The sequence below is a fragment of the Portunus trituberculatus genome, chromosome 46 (genome assembly GCF_017591435.1).
Source record: "Portunus trituberculatus isolate SZX2019 chromosome 46, ASM1759143v1, whole genome shotgun sequence".
NCBI lineage: Eukaryota > Metazoa > Arthropoda > Malacostraca > Decapoda > Portunidae > Portunus > Portunus trituberculatus.
This window is the reverse complement of record NC_059300.1, coordinates 13848634-13869459: the sequence shown is the minus strand read 5'-3', so window position 1 is coordinate 13869459 and position 20826 is coordinate 13848634. Positions and strand designations below refer to the sequence as shown.

At 38.6% G+C, this 20826-nt stretch overlaps 1 protein-coding gene across 7 annotated transcripts; it reads right to left on the bottom strand.

Moving 5' to 3' along the window:
- Positions 1 to 1609: 1609 nt before the first annotated feature.
- Positions 1610 to 19643, bottom strand: LOC123520097 (monocyte to macrophage differentiation factor 2-like). Of its 7 annotated transcripts, none has more exons than XM_045282007.1 (7): positions 19495 to 19643; positions 17187 to 17274; positions 16262 to 16419; positions 15831 to 15953; positions 15607 to 15736; positions 13625 to 13633; positions 1610 to 7762 (listed from the first exon to the last, which is right to left on the bottom strand). In XM_045282007.1, the coding sequence occupies exons 2-7, from the start codon at positions 17271 to 17273 to the stop codon at positions 7502 to 7504; spliced, it is 768 nt and encodes a 255-aa protein (XP_045137942.1). In that variant the 5' UTR covers position 17274; positions 19495 to 19643; the 3' UTR covers positions 1610 to 7501. The 7 variants fall into 7 exon arrangements, with proteins under 7 accessions (XP_045137942.1, XP_045137941.1, XP_045137940.1 ...); XM_045282006.1 differs by having other exon boundaries at positions 17187 to 17277; positions 19238 to 19642; XM_045282005.1 differs by having other exon boundaries at positions 19238 to 19642.
- Between the last annotated feature and the right edge of the window lie 1183 nt (positions 19644 to 20826).

The window sequence follows — 20826 nt, the reverse complement described above, 5'->3', positions numbered from 1 at the left end:
AAAATAATTTAAAAGTCCACATATTTGACTCAGTGGGTCTGTAACACACTTAAAAGGACGTAGGCGATTCTTTGATACACCAAAAGCCCAGTTATAGCTTGAAATAATAAAAGGAAAAAAATTCTTAAATGGGCAAATGTAAATTTCTACTGTTGTGGCGGTTCACACGCACATTAGACACCACTAAACGCCACATATATACCGAACAGAGGCAAGGAAAACACTTCAAAAGCAACAAAATATTTATAGAAACCCTTAAAACATACTACATGCAGATATTAAATACTAGAGTTAGGGTAAGATGGGAAAAAGTATTTGAACCAGCAGACGAGCTGGGTAACGGGGTTCGGGGGGGGTTGGGAGTAGATGGGAGGGTTGAGGCTAACCGCACCCTTGTCTCAATCATTGTTTTATCACCTCAAAACGACACCATGGCGGATATAGGTAAACGCAGTGATTTTTTTTTTTTCTCCCTCTAAGGACAGAATGGGTCAACTTTTCATCGGTGTTAAGAATTAAGAGTGTTAACGAGTGACGACATACAAGCGACACCCTCGATCCTGCCCTCCAGTATGTCTCCTCCTCAATATTCATCGTCCATAACATCGTCCCAGCAGCAGTTGGTAGACGAGTTTTCACCACCACCACCACCACCATGGTCGTCTGCTGGTTATCCAGCTAGCCTTCCCCATTACTGAGCGAGCTCAGAATTCATAGACCGATCTTCGGGTAGGACTGAGACCACACACCACACTCCACACACCGGGAAAGCGAGGTCACAACCCCTTGAATTACATTCCGTACCTACTTGCTGCTTGGCGAACAGGGACTACACATAAAGAGGGTCGCCCATTTGCCTCTACGTGCCCGGAACTTGAACTCGGGCCTTCGCGGTTGTGAGCCTAATTACACTTTTTTTTTTATATAGTGTGTGTTGGGGGGGGGGAGCAGGGGGGCTGGCCTGTCATTCCTTCCTTCTATTATTGTTTTTGTAGCTGTTTTTGTTGTTATTGCGTTACTTGCAGTGTAGATAGGAGTAAGAAAATCCAATAAATAGAGGATGAGTAGGCGGAGGCGGCGGCGGCGGCAGTAAAACTGATTCAGTGGGTTTGGTGAGGGAATGATTGATTTCATTGAGCCTTTTTTTATCTTGAAATGTGATGATAGGTTGATATGAAGAGAAAGGTCGTTATTAAACAAAAGTACGGTTGGAACTTTAAGCAACTTGATCATTATGAATAGATGAGGAAACTGCTAGTCCCAAGAAGACAAGGCGAAGGGGCAACTGTCACTCACTTGTCCCTAAATATAATGGCAATGATCTAGGAACCTTGTGATAGATGCAAAGTGGTGAAATTTAGAGGTTGCATGGCATTACTTCAGATATGCATGTGGCCACTAATCACCAAGTCTTGAGAGCGCAAAGAGAAACATAGTAGTGCGGCATGATAAAGAGAGGGTGAAGTGTACTACTTAACATGAAAATACTACAGGAATCTGAAGATTACAAGTGGATAAAAAATAAATTAGATAAGAATAACATCATGGAAAGGATTTAGACAATTACCTAATAATTATATGGAAGGATTACTATGTGCTATACTTCATGTTAAATTTCAGGTATTTATTTGAAACATAGACAAATACAATATTAAAAAGTACAACCACAGACATTTGGAGTAGTATTAGAAGGTACACATTACATAAATTCTTTATCACCATTTTTATCATTATCTACTTCACTCTAGAAAGGATCAGCTCACTGAATCCTAAAGAGGCCCTAGTATGACACACTGAGTCACTGCTGGTGTTACACTAGTACAAAGGTTTCTAAGACAAACACACAACTGCGAGGAAGAGCACAGACAAGGGAACACTTTCTGAACACGTCACTGTTAATGATGCTAGAGTTTGGCAACATGATATAAGTGTGTGTATGGTGCTGTTGCTGCCTATCTCTCTACCTGCTATGCTAGTGCCCTCTCCCACCACTCCTAGGACCATACTCATTTCTGTCTGTCAGCTTGCCTTTCTCTCTCACCTCCAGCCCAGCAAGACATTTCAGTTAGTATTGGCAAGTCTCAAGGGGTGCACTCATGTCGTCTGGGACATCCACTGTACTGGCATGTAGTTCTACATGTCCCCAAGTCATCATATCATCACTTCTTTCCCTATAATATAAGGGCAGGGAAGAACCCTCATTAACCCTGTACATTGCCTGTCTTGTGAATTATCTCAGAAATTCACATGTACATAAATCATGAGATGTCATTTATATAGATATTAATGTAGGTTGAAATGGTTTGAATTATTAATGGCTGTTCTAAACATTACCGAAAATGTTAACTGGTGAGGCTTAGATTGCATTTTTCTTATTAAGAGAACACATCAAAGTGGCAGGAAGAAATATTGTTTGCACTACTGATTTCCCTCTAAGACCTACTGTTTGGTCATCCATAGGAAAATGTATATTTTGTCACTACTGAAGGCAACTGTTCATAGAAACTTGTTGTGTGCCCCAGTTTGTTACAAGCCATACATGATCAAACTTGCTGGAACTGAGTCTTGGCTTTCACCATCTCCATGATGATTCTCTAAATTAACGACCCAGAGGAATCTACACAGATCTCAAGGACTCAGGATCAGTTCTGTTTGAAGCTGGCCACATTTTCCAGCTATTGTTGACTGGATGGAGAATACTTCATGCATCCTACGATTCTCATCTTTGATCAGAACTGCATCTTGGGAGTGGCATCAGCCTCTGCAGACTAAAAATCTGCCTGTGCCACCAAGAGTTAGGGCTGATAAACCAAACCTCCACAAAAATAAGAGGAGGACCAATCTAAGCCTTACAAAAAAGGATGCATAGTAAATATGCTAACTTGTGATGTAGACTAATTAGATATGAAAAAATAAAAGGCTTTAAGTATGACGATACATTAAAGTTTGGCACAGTCATGAGAAGAGAATGGAGGACTAAACCATAAACCATGGGTTAAGTTGCTTCCTACGGCACCATACAATACAGACACCTAAGATTTTGCAGAAAGAATTACTTTCTTGACATGAATGGTTAATAACATGAACTTGATGAGTCTAATATAACAAATATGATCCCTACATCCTTATACAATACTGTAGCTGGTGGGGAAGATGGCAATACCATAAAACTTAAAAAATAGTATAGTATATGAAAAAGATGAGTGCTTAGGAAACAAACTTCCTTGATCATGAGCTAATGGTTCTTAATATCATGGCATGTGTGAATGCAGAGTGAAGGGATTCCCAACCTGTCTCTTTCTCTCTCTCTCCTTTCCAATTTGTATGTTCAGAATACAAAACCGATTGTAGCATAATATATAAACAGTATAGCTTCAATAGTTTCTCTAACAAATGCTGTCATTTATATTTTCATGGCCATTAATAATCAACAAAATGAGGCAGGAGAGCTGCTCATCAATTTTAAAAAGTGAACTAAAAAACACATGACCATAGACCATATTATGACTTTCAGTTTTAATGATGATTGGTATCCCATCTTAATCTCTGGCCCTTATTTGTCTTTTCTATCTTTTTTACTATTGGTTGTACTAAAAGAAAAATTGCAACATTTTCAGTGATGCATAGCTTGAAATTTTGCTGGCTTACTATAACTTTCCACCCCTGGAGTATAACACACACACACACACACACACAGGGCATTACTTTGCTTCCCAAGAGAGAGAAGGTATACAATTATGAAATAGTGAATTTGGCAATTAGTAGAGAACCATGTTCCTAAATTTCTTGTATTTTAGTATTAATGTACAACCACTGAAAATCACAATTTAGCAACTTTTCCATTGTATTTAATAAATAAGTCTCCTGTGCACTGTCCTATTGCAAAGTTATCAGAGTAAGTCATCAGTCACACAATAAATAACATTCACAAACACACCAAAACTCTGAACATTTCATTTTCACCAGACACTATCACATAATCTATATTTACATGTTCTTTCAGATCATCAGCTACACTCAATAACAAACATGTTAGCCACATACATGTACAACTGTAGATCTACTCCACTAAGTGCAAAGCACCTGTAGAGTATTTTGACAACAGAGAGCAACAAATATTTGAGAAATTTCTTACAATAAACATAGAGGAGTATGATGAGAGCTAACCTGGGTGAGAGTGGCAGTTAAAGAGAGAGGCCTCCTTTTTGTTTGTTCGATAAGGAGCACACACATTCTTGCCCTCTGTCCCTCATGTAAATGGTGGATTTTTTGGAACCATATCCGCCATATAAGAGTATAGCAGGATATGAATCCTTGCTGTGATAGACACACGATGAATGATCTGTTTTGTATTAGAGTACACTTTGGATGATGTCTGACTTAACTCCTCACACTAGTCTGAGTTGAATGGTAAACTATAGCATGGATTATGTTGTCTTATATTCTTAATCAACATTAACAAGAATAACAACAAATGGAACAACTCTATGACCAGTTCAGGTGATCATCACAGGCATGGTTGTCTCATGTCATCCAAGTTGCCTGCACAACACAACACAACACAATGCTGAGCTACAAGACAATGGTGACAAAGGCTGTTTGTCAAACTGGCAGTGAGGAGACTAAGGAATGGCATTGTGGCACATGCTACTACTGCTGCTGGCTAACTCCAGCAGAACTAACAGACTATTGTGTTTCCTCAGGAGATGTGGTTCACCTCCAGCCTGCTGCTTGTTTACTGAGCCCTCTGTGTCTACAGGCTGTAAAATGTTTGAAATTTGAGGCACAGTGCAACAATCTGCTTAAGAACCAATGAACTCCTGTTCTACTCAGTGTTGTGGTGGAGCAATGATGATGAGTTAATATTACTAACAAAAATTTATGTAAGGTGATGATTTGCCAAGACTCAGCATGTAACCACCACCACACTGAGGTACTGCCTTGTAGGGGCATCTTAAGGGCACTAGCTATAGCCAGTATCCCAACAATAGCAGGATGTTACTTAGCTTGACACAGCCTCTCCCTAATAAAAGTAGCTAATGGAAAAGAAAACAGATGGGAATATAATGCACTTTCTCATGTGGCATCTATTTACTGACTTCCAAAAGAGAATGGACATGATAAGTTTCTCTATCTATGTAAACTCTTGTGTGCTATAGTCCTTTCAGTCTCCTTTTTCCATGCTCCCTCTCATAGTGATGCACTCTTTATCTTTCCACTTCAGTGGAGGCTGTCTTCCTGCATCCAACTTGCACTTAATTATCTATGCCTTGCCTTGTGATATGATCACAAACATAAAAATGTTCATGGTAATTGCTCAAACCTTCACATTATTACTAGCTCTGGATCAAGGGAATGGTAAGAAGTTTTTAAATCTTCAATTATGAGCCTCTTAGTACAAAGAGTAAGTAATTTAGGAAATGAAGAATAACTAAGAGCCAGTCTTCTCCAAGCACCATTACATATATGTCACATTTACTACTAATAATGATTTGAAATTAATAATTTGTAAGAATCACACAGTTTTCTGGGTCCAAACTGCCACTGATTTTGAAAGTCCCTGCCTAAAGGTGATCTCTGGGTTCCTTAAACTTTTCTCTGAGGATTAATTCCTGTGATATCCAGGAAGCTTATGGTATTCAATTATCAAATCTTTGTCATCTGACAAGACTGCTCTCAGTAAATTTTCTACCTAATTTGGTATTTGATTTATCCTAGTACATATTTGTAGATGGCATCATTGTAGTTTATGGACTTAAATTGTGCTGAAAAACTCCATATGAACAGTTAGTTTCTTATCATGTTTTAGGGGCAGTGCTCAGACAATGCCCAAAAGTCTTTCCTGCATTATTCTAGAATTTTAAGAGCAAATTTGTTTTTTCTTCCAAAATGTCTTTTCCTTGTTTGTATTTTCACCTTGCCTATGCAAGCATAGAAGAATCCTTAAAGGCAAGCTTAAATAGTTCTTTCATGACATTGTAATTTGTGACAAGTATTCTTCCTTAAATGTGACAAATTGTTATCACAAAGTCTTGGCAAGAGTACACTGGTTCAGTGTACAGTACAAAGTGAACTTTGAATTCTCAAGTCAAGTTGTGAAATACAAAAATACAGACTCTGTCACTCTCCAATAACCTCCATTCCCAGATGAAGCTACAACTGATGTGGGAGAATTAACAAGTCATGCTCTATGAGCATGAGGCAGCCTTTGACTGGGTCTGCTCTCTAATACTAAAAATGCATCACAACATTGTGGGGTGTCTGGTGTCTTCATCTCAAACACCAAGACTAAAATTCCTGAAGAAGATATCTCACTGGGTGATTGTCTCAATAAATAAATCTGAGGGTGTTATTACGATGGGTGTGCAGTGGTTTGTACGTACATACCAACAACCTGGTCAAGAGGGTAGATTAATAAATCATGCACAAGGATAAAACTGAGGTACACAGTTAAGTTTAGCTTAGCTTATTTCTGATATCTGCATTATTCCCACAGCAAATGCTGCTCTCACATTATTCAGTAAACACAAAACTTCTCATCTGAAGCAAGATGTTAATATATTGAAAGTTCCTGAAAACAGCAATGCACTGCCATCTCATAACAGCCACAAATTATCCTTGTAACACCACTGTTTAACAGATTATATTACTCAATAAAATATCAATCAATTCACATTCAAACAGTCATTTTTAGTGTGTTGACTGTTTCCACTAATCATGAACACAATAATAATACAAACAAGTGAGGATAAGTTCCAGTGGTAGCTTGGACAGACCCAAGTACTGAACATAGTAGCTACCTGCTACAATATCCTCAATGTCTGACTTGAATGTCAGCACTTTGACCTCATTTCTTTTACATGCAATCAATACAGTCAATAAATACTGATAAAAATACCTTACTGTCCAGGTATACTGCTGTTCATTTCTACATGCTGCTATGGCCAATTTACATTATCAAATAAAGCTGTTGCCTGCCTGCTACAATACTTCACCTTCCCATAACTGTGAGATGGTCATCCTCAAAAATCTTCTTGTCCCCAATGCTCTACTAGTTCTATAAGACTGTTCTGCATCATTACCATTCTTTGTACTGGCTACTCTACCTACCCAAGCAATTTTATTCTTAAAAAAATATCTCTCCTTTCGTAAAAAATCTTACAAACTTCCTAGTGTCATGTTCTCCATTACACAACACACACAGCTTTGTAAGAAAAAGTTGAAGGGCAACATACAGCCTGGGGTACAAAAACTCCATATTACCAATACCATCATGATAATGCCAAACCAGATCCCAAGACCATAACAAGTAAAACTGCTGATAAACTGCCACTTGATATGGCACTGACTTGGTTCCATTGTTACTGTTACAGACTTGCTGTAGTTCTGCCAATCATGGGCCAGACATCTTGGCTGGCACTACTCTGGGGCTTTACCTGAGGATTAATACTTAACAATTTGGCCACAAGATAGCAGTGTAGTAAACCTGACTCTGATGTCCCTAGAGTGCTGGACACTCATGCGAGGCTGATGCATCACACTGACCCTCACCCTGTGTCCAGGCCTCGGCTTCCTCCATGCCAGCCTGGGGCAGAATGAGGTATGTGAGGACTGCATAGTAGTGGATGAAAGCGGCCAGCACCACAAAGAGGTGCCAGATGGCATGTGCAAGTGGTACACGCCCATCCAGCTTGAAGAACACCACGCCCAACACATAGATGGCGCCACCTAGCTTGAGCTCTGCCAACCCTGAGCGATCATCCTGTAACATAGTGGTGGTGGTAGTGAGGGTGATGATGAGGGCAATCAAGAATATAACCTGCTAATACTCTAGGAACACACACACACGTACACATTCAAATACATAATTGATGAAGATGGCCTTGCATTACATATCTAAAGTAATATCAGAGTTGGAAGATTCCATCCTCTCTTGTGCAGAAAACAAAACAAATGCAAGAAATGTTCAGAGAAAAGCATTGTCCCTTAAAGAAAAACACTCACTAAAATGTGTTGTAAAATATTTGGTCAGTAATTTATCTACCTAACAAAAATGTGTATATCCTTCCTTAGTGTTCTCTCTCAGCATGCTCACACCACTCTGATCCCTCCCCTGTGCAGCACACACTCACTTCACTCACCTTACTTTCATTTATCAACACTTTCGTATCACATCTCCTACCTACATTTACTTCTTTCCCATCTATTTCCTGGGTTTATCCTCCATCAGCTAATGGTCTTCATCACTTCTATTGTCATGAGTGGAAGAAATCATACTTCTCTTTTTATCCACTCATAAAATAAGTAATGTTAAGCATAAACTGTTGTTAGCATGACATCAATTTTCCAACAATCTGCAACTAAGCTGTATTTTCTCATATCACTCTACTACCTTCACAATATTTGACCTATTTCCACTCTCTTTATTCAATCTATGTTTTTCATTTATCTTTATTTCTACAACAAAAATGAATAAATAAATAAATAAATAAAATTAAAAAATGTATTTGCATACCTGTACCACTAATGTCAAAATTTTTACATGTTAGATGCCTTTGATGACATGTGTTGTCCTTCTATTAGGACACAACTATTGCTTTTGGTATATATATACATCCTAACTTGAGAATGTCTCGTGTGTTCTTCAAGCATTGCTCAACACTCACCCACATCCATTCATGTACCAAATTTGCACTTGATGGATTTCTATTTCTTACAAAGAAGACATTCTACACAAGCAGAGAGCCAAGCATGGTCTTCAGGCCTTCTTTTTGAACCTACAATAAGCATTACCATCAAATAATTACTAAGTACTTAGTGCTTAAAGGGGGGGATGTCCCTACTTGAACCTCAACCAGGGTAAGTTGTACTTTAGAGTGTCTACATTTCATTCATTAACACTATGGGCCATGCGAGGGTCGTGGCTGCTCTAACAACACCTTTGCTCACTGCATGTTCAGCTATATGTCAGATGTCAGCTTCCCAACAAAAAGTACTACTCCAAGCCATAGGTATTCACAATTATTTCCATAAACTTGTTTGAAGACACATGGAGTGCAGATTTGATGTTACAGTAAATACTTTATAAATCTGATATTCATATTTTGGATGTCTGTAAAATAACATATTTTCTTGCCCCATGACACTTATTTATTAGGTAGACCATGCGTCAATATTACGGATCCTCAGTAAATGAGATGTAACATCAACTTTCCTATTACATCATTGTAATCAATGTAATATCCCAAATTTCTCATAAGGCTAATGCAACTTCATCAAATTCCTGTTACAACTTTATCTGCATTTGTGCTGAGAGTTTATGACATTACACAACCCTCTCTCCCCTTCATTGTTCCACTAAAACTAACACTGATCTTCCCAAATTTTCCAGGATAGGAATCCATTATCTTAATTACTGAAAACTGCTAGCAAAACCATGTTTGCAATTTTTATCTTAAAACATAGTGATGCATTTCAGAAGAACTTGTAATGATATATTTCATAACTGACAATAGTGACCAACATACTGTATGATACACAGTGTTTGCTCAGCTTTTCTAACATGTGATCACTATCACTTCAACAGTGTGGTTGTGGCAATGACAACAACAGTAGAACACCGAGCTGGTGAGTCAAGGCCCTGTCCCTTACTGTCCTTGGAAGGGAAGGAAGGGAAAATAAAAAAAAAATAAAAATACGAAGAGCAGATTGTGAATGAGGCAAAGAGAGGGAGATGAACATGCAAGGGAGGGAAGTGCCCTACCTTACCAGCCCCACAGGGGCCTGGTGTGCAGGGAAGACAACCAACACAGGACAAAGGAGTTCTCAGCAGCACACAAATACTGTCTGCTGGCTACACCTTCCACAAAGGGTGACAACAACCTTCCCATCAGCAAAAACCTACAAATGCATCACTTTCATGATGTACGTATATTTCACTGCTAAGATGTGCTGTAAAATCTACGACACAAAATAGCTAGTTCACAGTACTACCAAAAAATATTATAACTTCCAAACAAGTTAAGTAAAAATATTGGCTTTGTTTAGCCTTGATGAAAATCAGTCTAAATCCATGGTTTTATAATCTAATTAAAACAAGTATTCTTTATATTAATACAGACTGCACACTTTATAGTTAAAACATGCAGTGTTTCATAATGGTGAAACTTGCACTCAAGAGTGATGATGCTAGGGGCTGAACTGAGCTAACAAGACCATGATGTGGTGGTATGAAACCAATCAGTGAAGTAATAACTATTGCAAGTTGCAAGCTGACTTCCTCACCCATTGATTAATTTGAAGAATTTCTCCAAAGTACTTTTCCATTCTAAATATTTGAGAATATATTATATACTATATATATATATATATATATATATATATATATATATATATATATATATATATATATATATATATATATATATATATATATATATATATATATATATATATATATATATCCTCCTGAGGGCAGTCTGTATTCTATATGGACACACAGTCAACTTGTGAAAAGAAGAAAAACATTGCACGTCTACTCTCATACTCTGATGGTGAATGCTCCCCTATCAGAAAATTAGAAAACTTTCTATGAGTTAACAACTCCTAATTTTATGATATTTTTGACTGAAAAAAGTTGTTTCAGAATCCCACAATAATCACATGCTGGACCATTCAGAAATTAATTAATTCAACATTGTTCTGAGAACAAAACTGAAAAAAAAAAAAAAAAAAAAAAAAAAAAAAAAAGCACTCTCCTCTCAAGTGTTCATACAACAACACCACAACCTCCAAATGGCAGGTACATTATAGCTTGTGTTGCGACCAGCATGTTAGTGGAGGTGTTGTAGCACATATTGACAAGCATATTAATGGTGACGACAATTAAAATAACACAAAACAGACGGGGCACAGCTGTGTGGCTAAGCCTGTCATGAAGAATCACTGGCTAGTAACACAACTCAATATCACAAGTTAGTAACACACACACACACACACACACACACACACACACACACACACACACACACACACACACACACACACACACACACACACACACACACACACTTTAATTGTAAAGAAATAGTGTGGGAAGACTACGAAGTGGTGAACGGTGGTGAGTGGGCAGAGGAATTGTTAAAGGTAGCAACAAATAACTTGATGACACAGTGGGTGAGATCACCAATAAGGTGCAGGGGACAAGATGTTGCAGCAAGGTTGGATTTGGTATTTACCAGGGGCATCTCTCTAAAAGAGGAAATTGAACATAAATGTCCCTTGGCGAGAAGCGATCATGATGTCCTAAGCTTTGAGCTGGATACAGAATTAAGCACGAATAAGATTGTGGAACAGGGAGGAAAAATTAAATTATATTAGGGCAAATTATAACCATATAAGGGAGTTCTTTAATGAAATTGACTGGTCCGTGGTATACCAGGAAAGGGATATGCAATTGAAATACGATAAATTTATGGATTTGTATAACTCTGCTGTGAAAAGTTTGTGCCATATTACAGAAAGAGGACTTTAAATAATAAACAGTGGTTTAATAGAAATTGTGAAGAAGCAAAAAAGAACAAAGAAAAGGCATGGAAGAAACTTAAGAAAAACAGTGATGTATTATCAAGAGAAGTTTACAAAACAGCAAGGAATAGATATGTTGAAGTAAGGAGAACAGCACAGAAGGAATATGAACAGAGGGTGGTGGAAAACTGTGATAGTGACCCAAAAATGTTTTACAAATTCATAAATGGAAAACTAAATATAAGGGAGGCAATAGAAAAGGTAAAAATGGGGAAGAAGTATATGAGGATGCTGGAGATATAGCTGAAATTTTGAACGACAACTTTTGCAAAGTGTTTACAAAGGAGGAGCATTTTATGGGAGGAAGGCCTACGGAAATAAAGCAAATGCAGGACATCATGGTTACTAAGGAAGATGTAAGGAAAATTATAAGCAATCTGGATATTAATAAATCAATGGGGCCTGATGGCATATCTGGGAGGTTGCTAAATGAATGTAAGGATCAATTGTTGAACCCCGTATTTGATATTGTGGAAACCTCCATACGAACAGGATTAGTCCCGAAAGAGTGGAAAAGAGCTGACATTGTGCCTATATATAAGAATGGTAGTAGAATGGAACCGCTAAATTATAGACCAGTATCGTTGACTAGTATATTGTGCAAGGTATGTGAAGAAGTAATTAAAGCTAAGTGGAGTGAGTATCTAGAAAGTGAAAACATTCTGAGTGAAAGACAGTTTGGTTTCAGAAAAGGAAGATCGTGTATCCAATTTATTATGTTTTTATTCAAGAGTGACTGACATACTACAACATAGAGAGGGATGGGTGGATGCTATCTACCTGGACTTGAGAAAGGCCTTTGATAAAGTACCACACAATAGACTGATGTGGAAACTAAAGAAGATTGGAGGAGTAAATGATAAACTAGCAAAATGGATGGAAAATTACTTAATGGGAAGAGAAATGAGAACAGTGGTGAGAGGAAGGAAGTCCGAGTGGAAGAAGGTAACCAGTGGAGTTCCACAAGGGTCAGTGCTTGGTCCCATCATGTTTTTGATTTATGTTAATGATATGCCAGTAGGAATTGACAGTTACATGAACATGTTTATGGACGATACTAAAATTATGAGGAGAGTAAAGAATGTGGAAGATTGTAACAAGTTACAGGAAGATCTTGATAAAATATATGAGTGGAGTAAGGAGTGGCAGATGGAATTTAATATAGACAAGACCCATGTTATGAAAATGGGAAGAAGTAGATACAGACCAAACTGGGATTACAGGCTGGGTGATGAGAAAATTAAAGAGACCAATGAGGAGAAAGACTTAGGAGTAACCGTGCAAAACACTTTGTCACCGGAGAAACACATTAACAAGATTTTTTGGAAAACATATAACATGCTTCAAAATATTGGCCTTGCATTCCACTACCTAGATGAAGGAATGATGAAGAAGATATTATGTACCTTAATAAGACCCCAGTTAGAATATGCAGCTTGTGTCTGGTCACCGTGCATATGAAGAAAAATGTGAAGAAGGTAGAAAGGGTACAGAGGCTGGCAACAAGGATGGTACCAGGACTCAGGGAGTTAGACTATGAGGAAAGACTGAGGAAGCTGGGGCTGACCACATTAGAAGAGAGAAGAACAAGAGGAGACATGATAACTATGTATAAATTGGTGAACAAGATTGACATACCGGACAGAGAGTTGATAAAGGTGACCACAAGTAATCATTTCCGAGGACATGGAAAAAAGCTAATAAAAGACATCTGTCTAAATGACGTGAGAAAATACAGTTTCCCGCATCATAGCATTGATAAGTGGAATAAACTGAGGAGTGATGTCGTTGACGCGGTGTGTGTCAATCAGATGAAAGAGAGATACTACAGGAATGGACAAGGAGACAGGACACAGAGAGCTTAGCTCGGGCCCTGTAATACACAAATAGGTAAATACACACACACACACACACACACACACACACACACACACACACACACACACACATGAACACAGTTAATAGAAAATGGTCTTTATATATATAGAGTAACTTGCGGTTGAGTGACGCCAGCCCTCAGTGGCAAGCCAAACAGTACCTTGAAGATCTGGAAGATACACAGCTTTCAGCAAATATAGGCTAGCTCTGTACTACCTACAAACAAAGGAACAAGTGACTCTGGCACACTGTGTGACCCACTACAACCAACACATGCTTCTGTATTTCTTACTGATAATATGATGCACTTCACATAAATGCATCCAAGGTTATTTAGATAATAATGGAAATTGATTGTGTGTGTGTGTGTGTGTGTATATATATATATATATATATATATATATATATATATATATATATATATATATATATATATATATATATATATATATATATATATATATATATATGCATGGAATACATAAATGGACAAGATATGTTTTTGGCATGCTATGTTATGGAAATTACTTCACATCTCTTGCTGAGGAAATAAAATATAAAATAAAGCGAAGGAATGAACAAATCAATAAGAGAACATGGCAGATGTGAAACATGGACAAAGAATACCAACTGATTTTCATTTTCCTGTACTACCCATTGTAGATGTACCCAAATCATCAGAAATGCTGGTGGTATTTGTGGTGGTGGTGGTGGTGGTGGTGGTGGTGGTGGTGGTGGTGATGATGATGATGATGATGAGAAAAGTTTGTAAGACTAAGTATCACATAACACACTAGACACCTACTGCATCAAACCTTGGTCTCTCATGGTTCACTACTAAAATTAAGTCATTGTAATCATTCATGTATTCACATTTGAGACCACATTCACCACCTCCAGTCTCAACTTGGTTCTACCTGTTTAACACTTCTATTTAGCCATCTATCACATACTTAGCAGCCAACAGACACTCTAATAGCCACCTACTATTTTTTGCCACACAACACATGCCTGCCCATGAAGTTTTCTCATTTCTTTTCTGTCAATTATGGTTAAATGTTTCCAAATTCAGTCTGTTCTCTTCTTATTTTTATATGCTATGGCAAATATCATCTCCATTCCCTTTGGAATAACATTACGTTCTCATTTCACATATATTGCTAGCATCCATTTATTATACATATTTCTCTTATTGATATTGACAAGTTGGCTAGTATTTGCTGATGTGTGACTGTGTAAGTTAAATGAATCTTTACTCCCCTTCCTTACATCAGTTACCATATTTGATAGCATACAGAACATACCTTTTCTCAAAAATTTTGGCTAAAAATAATCGCCCTGCATCTAATATGCGAAGTTGAGGCCTCCTGTAGGTTAATCTTCTCCCTGACACTCACTAACCTAGCTTACAATCTGTACTTCTCCCTACCTAACTGCATGCATCATTATTTTGTTGGTGGTATTATTATTTTCACCAGTATTATTACCTACTTTAAAAACAAATTATTGTAAAAATAAAAGTAATCTAATCTATGAGGCTGTGACATATGTTTATAAATATTAGCTGACTGGAACCCAAGCTCAGTGCCATCTGACAGTGATGAGTAACAGCAAGTTTATGATCATAACATAACACATCAACACCTTCACCATTATAGCAGCAGGAGGAAAAAGATTGAGCTACACAATCTCCTGAACCTGCCCAGGAGTATGGCAAAAGAGCAGCAGCAAGGACTTTTGGGCCACTGCCTAAGGAAAAAAAATTATGGGTTTTTGGCGACAGCAAGAAGACCAATTGAAGAGCACAAAGAAAGGTATACATAACCTTCATTGACCAGAACTTGAGGGTGACATAAAAACATGGCTAGTAAATGAGAGAAATTGAGGGAGAAGTGTTTCTACCAAAATGATAATTCATGCTAGATTGCTTATAACAGTATATGCTTAAATACACTAAAAACTTTTTTCCCTGAATATGACCTGCTGAAATAGGGCTACGTCTTATTTGCCCGTGCATCCTATATGCCGTCAAATACAGTAAATTAAGTGAATGACATTATCCTGTTGTTATGCCCAAAAAGTATTCCTACCTACCTTAGTCTTATACTTCTCTACTCCCCCACAAGGCATTATGAGACTCACCATATTCATTACTGCCATGGAGGGCATGATGCCGATCACAAGGTAGAACACAGTCTCCAGCATCTTGAACCTCTCGTGAAACATCTGCTGGTAAAGGATGCCCACCACTGCCAGCACCCAGATGCCCCACCTGCAAACCCACATAATAACTTCAAGAACAAGTTCTAATAAATGGAGATGCAGCAAAATCAAGAATGTTGCCTAAACAAGCAGTTCAAAGTTACCTTAGATGTAGTGTCCAGGAGTCTTGAGGAAGAGGACGAAGCAGGAGCCAAGGGGTGTAAGATGTGGCTATGAAGACATAGATCATGGCCCGATCACCACGGTGGAGCACCTCCTTCAGTTTCCTGTGGAAGATACCAGTAATTTCCAGGATGACTCTTGTCCTCTGAATATCTTCAGTTCCCAGTATCTCAGACAAGCATCGAACACTTGATCTTAATTTCTTGTAGAAAAAATTACTTCAAGTTTTCATACATTGGCATTCACGGAAACATAACTCAGAATATATTGTGACTCTTCAAGAGACACTGTAGACTTGTATGTAACTCTGTAATGGTTTGTGAGTTGGCTCAAATGGCCTAAAAACATAGTTCTCCTTTCTAGGTTGTAAAGTACTACAAAGAACACAAAGAAGAGACACTGTAATACTAACTTGTAATAGCCAAGATAGAAGACAATATGGAAGAAGGTAGACACACTGAAGAGGCCAGCCAGCCCCAAGCCATAAATGGCAGCAGCCAGCTGGTGGAGGCTACAGTGAGCAGCTGTCACCATGAACACTGCTCCATAGATTGCCGGCAGCACGAATAGCTGGTAAGCACAATGAGAGCAGTGGCGTTGCATTAATGTTTCTAACACAGATATTGCAGCAAGCTGAAAACCTTAACATAAATGGTGTTTGTGACAATAATGATGACGCTAACTTCTCAAAATTAAAATTCTTAATCATTAATGGCAATGAAGTGAAAAATTGTATATATTTCTCTTCCACTTCTTGAATTTTCTTAGATATGAAGAGCATCAAGCTCTTTTGTGCTATTGAGTGCATTATCTTAGTTACTTCTCTACATAACACACTGAGCACAGAGGCCTCGTTTGTAAATGAATAAGATGCATTAAAAAGTGCATTACTTTTGAGACTTACAGCAATTGACAAGGATTTACTGATAAGTTTAAGAAGAGAGAATCACAGAGCATAAAGGAAACACTTTTAGGATTAACATGACAGTGAGTATAGTATATTAAGGGTCCACTCTGCATTAGTTGGGGGCACAACATTGTGAGGCAAGAAACCTTCACACCAAGGAGGGAGGAGGAGAAAGAAGAAGGGATGGAAGGAAGAGTGACAGCATGTGAGAGGAAGAAAAATGGGAGGTAGTAAGGCCGCAGTGAAAGAAAGAAAAGGAAATATAAAAAAGAGGAAAGGACAAACAATGTAGGAGGGAAGGAAAAATATGGAAGGGATGGAGGGAAGGATAGAAAGACGGAAGAAGGGAAGGGAAAGGAGATAGGGTGAATGAAGGAAAGAAAGAAATGTGTAAGGGAGATGAATTAAAATAGGCAATCTTCAGACTTACCCCATGAGTGACCATATTGGCCCAGTGCTCCACACTGGTGGGCTGATAGGCAGCCTGGCCCACCGCCACACCGTTCATCCAGGCCATCCTGCTAGGAATGAATGCAACACTTAACAGAGCCAACAGAGAGAGTTATAGTTTGCCAATAGTGCAACATAGAAAAGCCGACAGTGTTGGTGATAGTACTTTGCCTTAATCTGTTGTCTGTCTTTCTCCCTCTAACTGGAATACACACACACACACACACACATTGTATGTTATCTTCAGGATTAGCAGTAACTGGGGCTTCCTTTCATAGCAGACTGCTGAGGACAGAGACAACAGTCTCCAGGGTCCAATCTAGATAAGATTGCACTTCAGATATTCAATGTATGATAAAAGAATTATAAATGATAACTGAGTATGACACAAAAAAAAAAAAAAATTGTGATATGCCTTACCATTGTATAAGTCAGATCTATTAACAATTGTATAACATTTATCTATACAATGCAAGCTTGCAATTTTAGGAACACTAATAGTATCAAGACACTCTACCTTCAGTTGAAGCCTTACAAAGTTACAAGAACCCAAAGATAAACTATGGATACAAAAACTACCTTGCACAGACACACCAAACCTCTACAGCAGTCCAATGACCTGCCAGCAGCCACTCCTGTAACACTTCTAACATGGTCACTGCTGCCTTGCATATTAAGCAGCTTTTGAGCATGAATAGCAAGAAAGTTGAGACCAAGTGATGCAAGATGTGTAATGATGCAATGGTAGGAGTGATAATAAAGGAGGAGGTTAGGATAGAGTGGAAGAATGAAAAGATGGAGCAGGATAGCCAAAATATTATAAGAGGAATAATGGTAGAAAGGCAGGAGGGAGTGAGATTTGAATGAAGGAAGAAGGGAGAGAGTAAAGAATGGAATGAGAGTGGAGGATAATTTGAGTATGATAGGTAGGTGGTGTGAAGTTAGAGAGGTAGAGGAAGGATGAGGATGGCAGATGGGGATAAGGAACAGGGTAGTGGGATGATGATGAGAGTGCAAGTCACCCATCCTTCTCTTTTCTAATGATATTTTGTCTGACTCATTATTTTAGTTCAACCAGTAGGAAAGACTGAATAACAACATATGTATATTATCTGCAAAGGTGGTATCTGATATGTGTTTGTTATACGGGATATGGCAATAGCTACTTGTGTGCCTACAGCTCCCATCAGCATCTTACAGCTCTCTCCACATATCAAAAGGAATGTTCTAACACTGAGCCTAGAATTTCTATAAATGTGATTTTTTATCTAACAGTGGTTACAGGAGAGGACAAAATTGGCTTGCATTTGTGCTTAGCCATACATTGGAATGGGGGCAGATCACTTCCTTTCAACAAAGTTACGATCAGAAGTAAGGAGCAGCTTTGTAAGTGTTACTAAATAAGATTAAAAACATTCTCTCCCACTTCTGTTTGATTTAAGGCAAAAAAATCATCTGGCACCTAGATGCATCACCTGTCAGAGTTTCAAGACATGCACCACTCATCTCGTAGTGGTTAAGAGAGGGCCAGAAGGGCCTCCAGTTAAGATACATTGGATTAAGTAGTGTCCTTAAGGGAAAGTTGAAGAGTAGCATGGTTAGGTTACACAAAGTCAGGTTAATTTCCAGTTGTCAAAATATGGTATCCCATCCTTTGATTTATTTTGTGAATGTGAAAGATTTGTGTTTACTATATAATCCTAAAACCTTGCTTTCCCACCCGAGCTTGTTGGGGACAAAAAAGAAAAACAAGGGAATGTGTATTGTGAAGCTTCATCTTTCGAAAGTTAGGTTAGGTTAGAAGATCAAATTCCAAAATTTTTACTCCCTCACACGAAAATCCCATATATTCCACTAGACACCACGTTTGTTATGGTTAGAAGGATATGAGGAAAGGGAAGAGACTAGACAGAGGCATATGTCATATTCACCTAAGTCTTGCATTAAAAATCATTCACTTCCGCATTTATATTCTCTCTCTCTCTCTCTGCAAACCCCGTGCAGACTAAAGGTAAAGAAGGTAGAGCTTACTCGGCTGTGAGTGTGGGTCCTACTGTTGCTGCGGCAAGGTTGTTGGTGTGGGCATCTCGAGCGAGGCGGCGAGACTGGGACAAGGGCCGGATTGGGCTGTACAGTAGGATACTTGGAGAGATAGCGTGCCTCACATAGCCGAGTATAAGGTGCGAGATGTGAGAAGCGTGCAGATGTGGCGGTGTACAGGTGTTTGCCAAAGCCTCACCCCGCCTACTCGCCGCCCCGCCAGCAGCCCTGCCTCACCTTCACCTCACCTGTCAGCTGTTGCGCGGATGGACCAGTAAGGCACCCGCCCACTCCTCTTGCATCTCTTTATCCAAGGAAGCAAGCAACAGAGGCTCTCTTGCTTCCTTTCTTATATTACACACTGCAATAATGCATTTCAAAGCAGGCCCGTGCCATTAACCACGAATAAAAAAAATAAAAAAAAAAAAAAGGGCGCTGTTAAGAAGGCTTTCCTGTTGGCAGATCACCGTTCACCAGTGTGTACAAGCGTGTTGATGTGAATGTTCATGTTAAAGTTAAATATACGATGCCCCAATGCTATAATCTGTGTCTTTGTTCAGTGAGAATAATTATTTTCCCTTTATTGTGAAGGAAAAGGTGTTTGACGCGCCTCTCGATGTCATCACTCATCAGTCAATCAGTCAATCGACAATGATCACATTAGGTTCGGCAGTAAGTCGTGGGTGAGAACTCTACTGCTTCAATCTCCGCTTATATAGTTATTTTTTTCTTTCATCAATCCTTAATAGGAAGATTTTAAACTTAATCACTTCACAGTCTTCTATCTGATCTGACGGCTTCCGGCAATTAAGGCCGTTAAACTACTGGCTCTCCTTATACGGAATTTTGGTCATTCTCTTTATAGAGATTTTGGTAAAACTTTTGCAGTTGCCTTGGGCATATCAAAAGGTTTTTTTTCTTTCTTTGTTTATAGAATCTGGCACGAGACTTTGATTTCCAAACTACCTTTCTACGACTTCTATCTCTCTGCAACTTAATTCATCTCAAGTTTCCTCTGACAATTCTTTTGCTGCTGTGGTAGTTGGTAGGCGGCCACTGTTCTAACAGTGGTCCCTTAGGATTTTGTCCTGTTACCCATGCACTCTTCCTATTATTCATGACTCATCTTCTAAACCATGTATATAATTATAAACTTCAAATTTCTTGTCTACATCGACTCTTACTCGGATATACCACTTTATGTACACGTTCCCACGTTCTTTCCGAGACGACCAATCTTTCAGAGTTCATACAGCTACGCACGGTAGAATAGATCACGCAGGGACGCTATAGCTACAGAACGCCTGACTTCTTGATTTCCGTTTGGGACAGAGAAAAGTTAGTACTGTTCAATGCCTCAAACATACAATTTCTCCGTCTATCAACTCGATTCAACCTTTCAGACAATTAATATTACCTTTTTCCTCAATGATACATCCAACTGCCCTCCCCCCACCTCTTCTACATTGAATATCCCCGGTCTGGTCTTTACTTATAATCAAACTGGAAACTTCACAGCTCATCGCTTGCTAAAACAGTTTCTATCAAGTTAGCTATATACGAGTATCGACGTTCAGAGT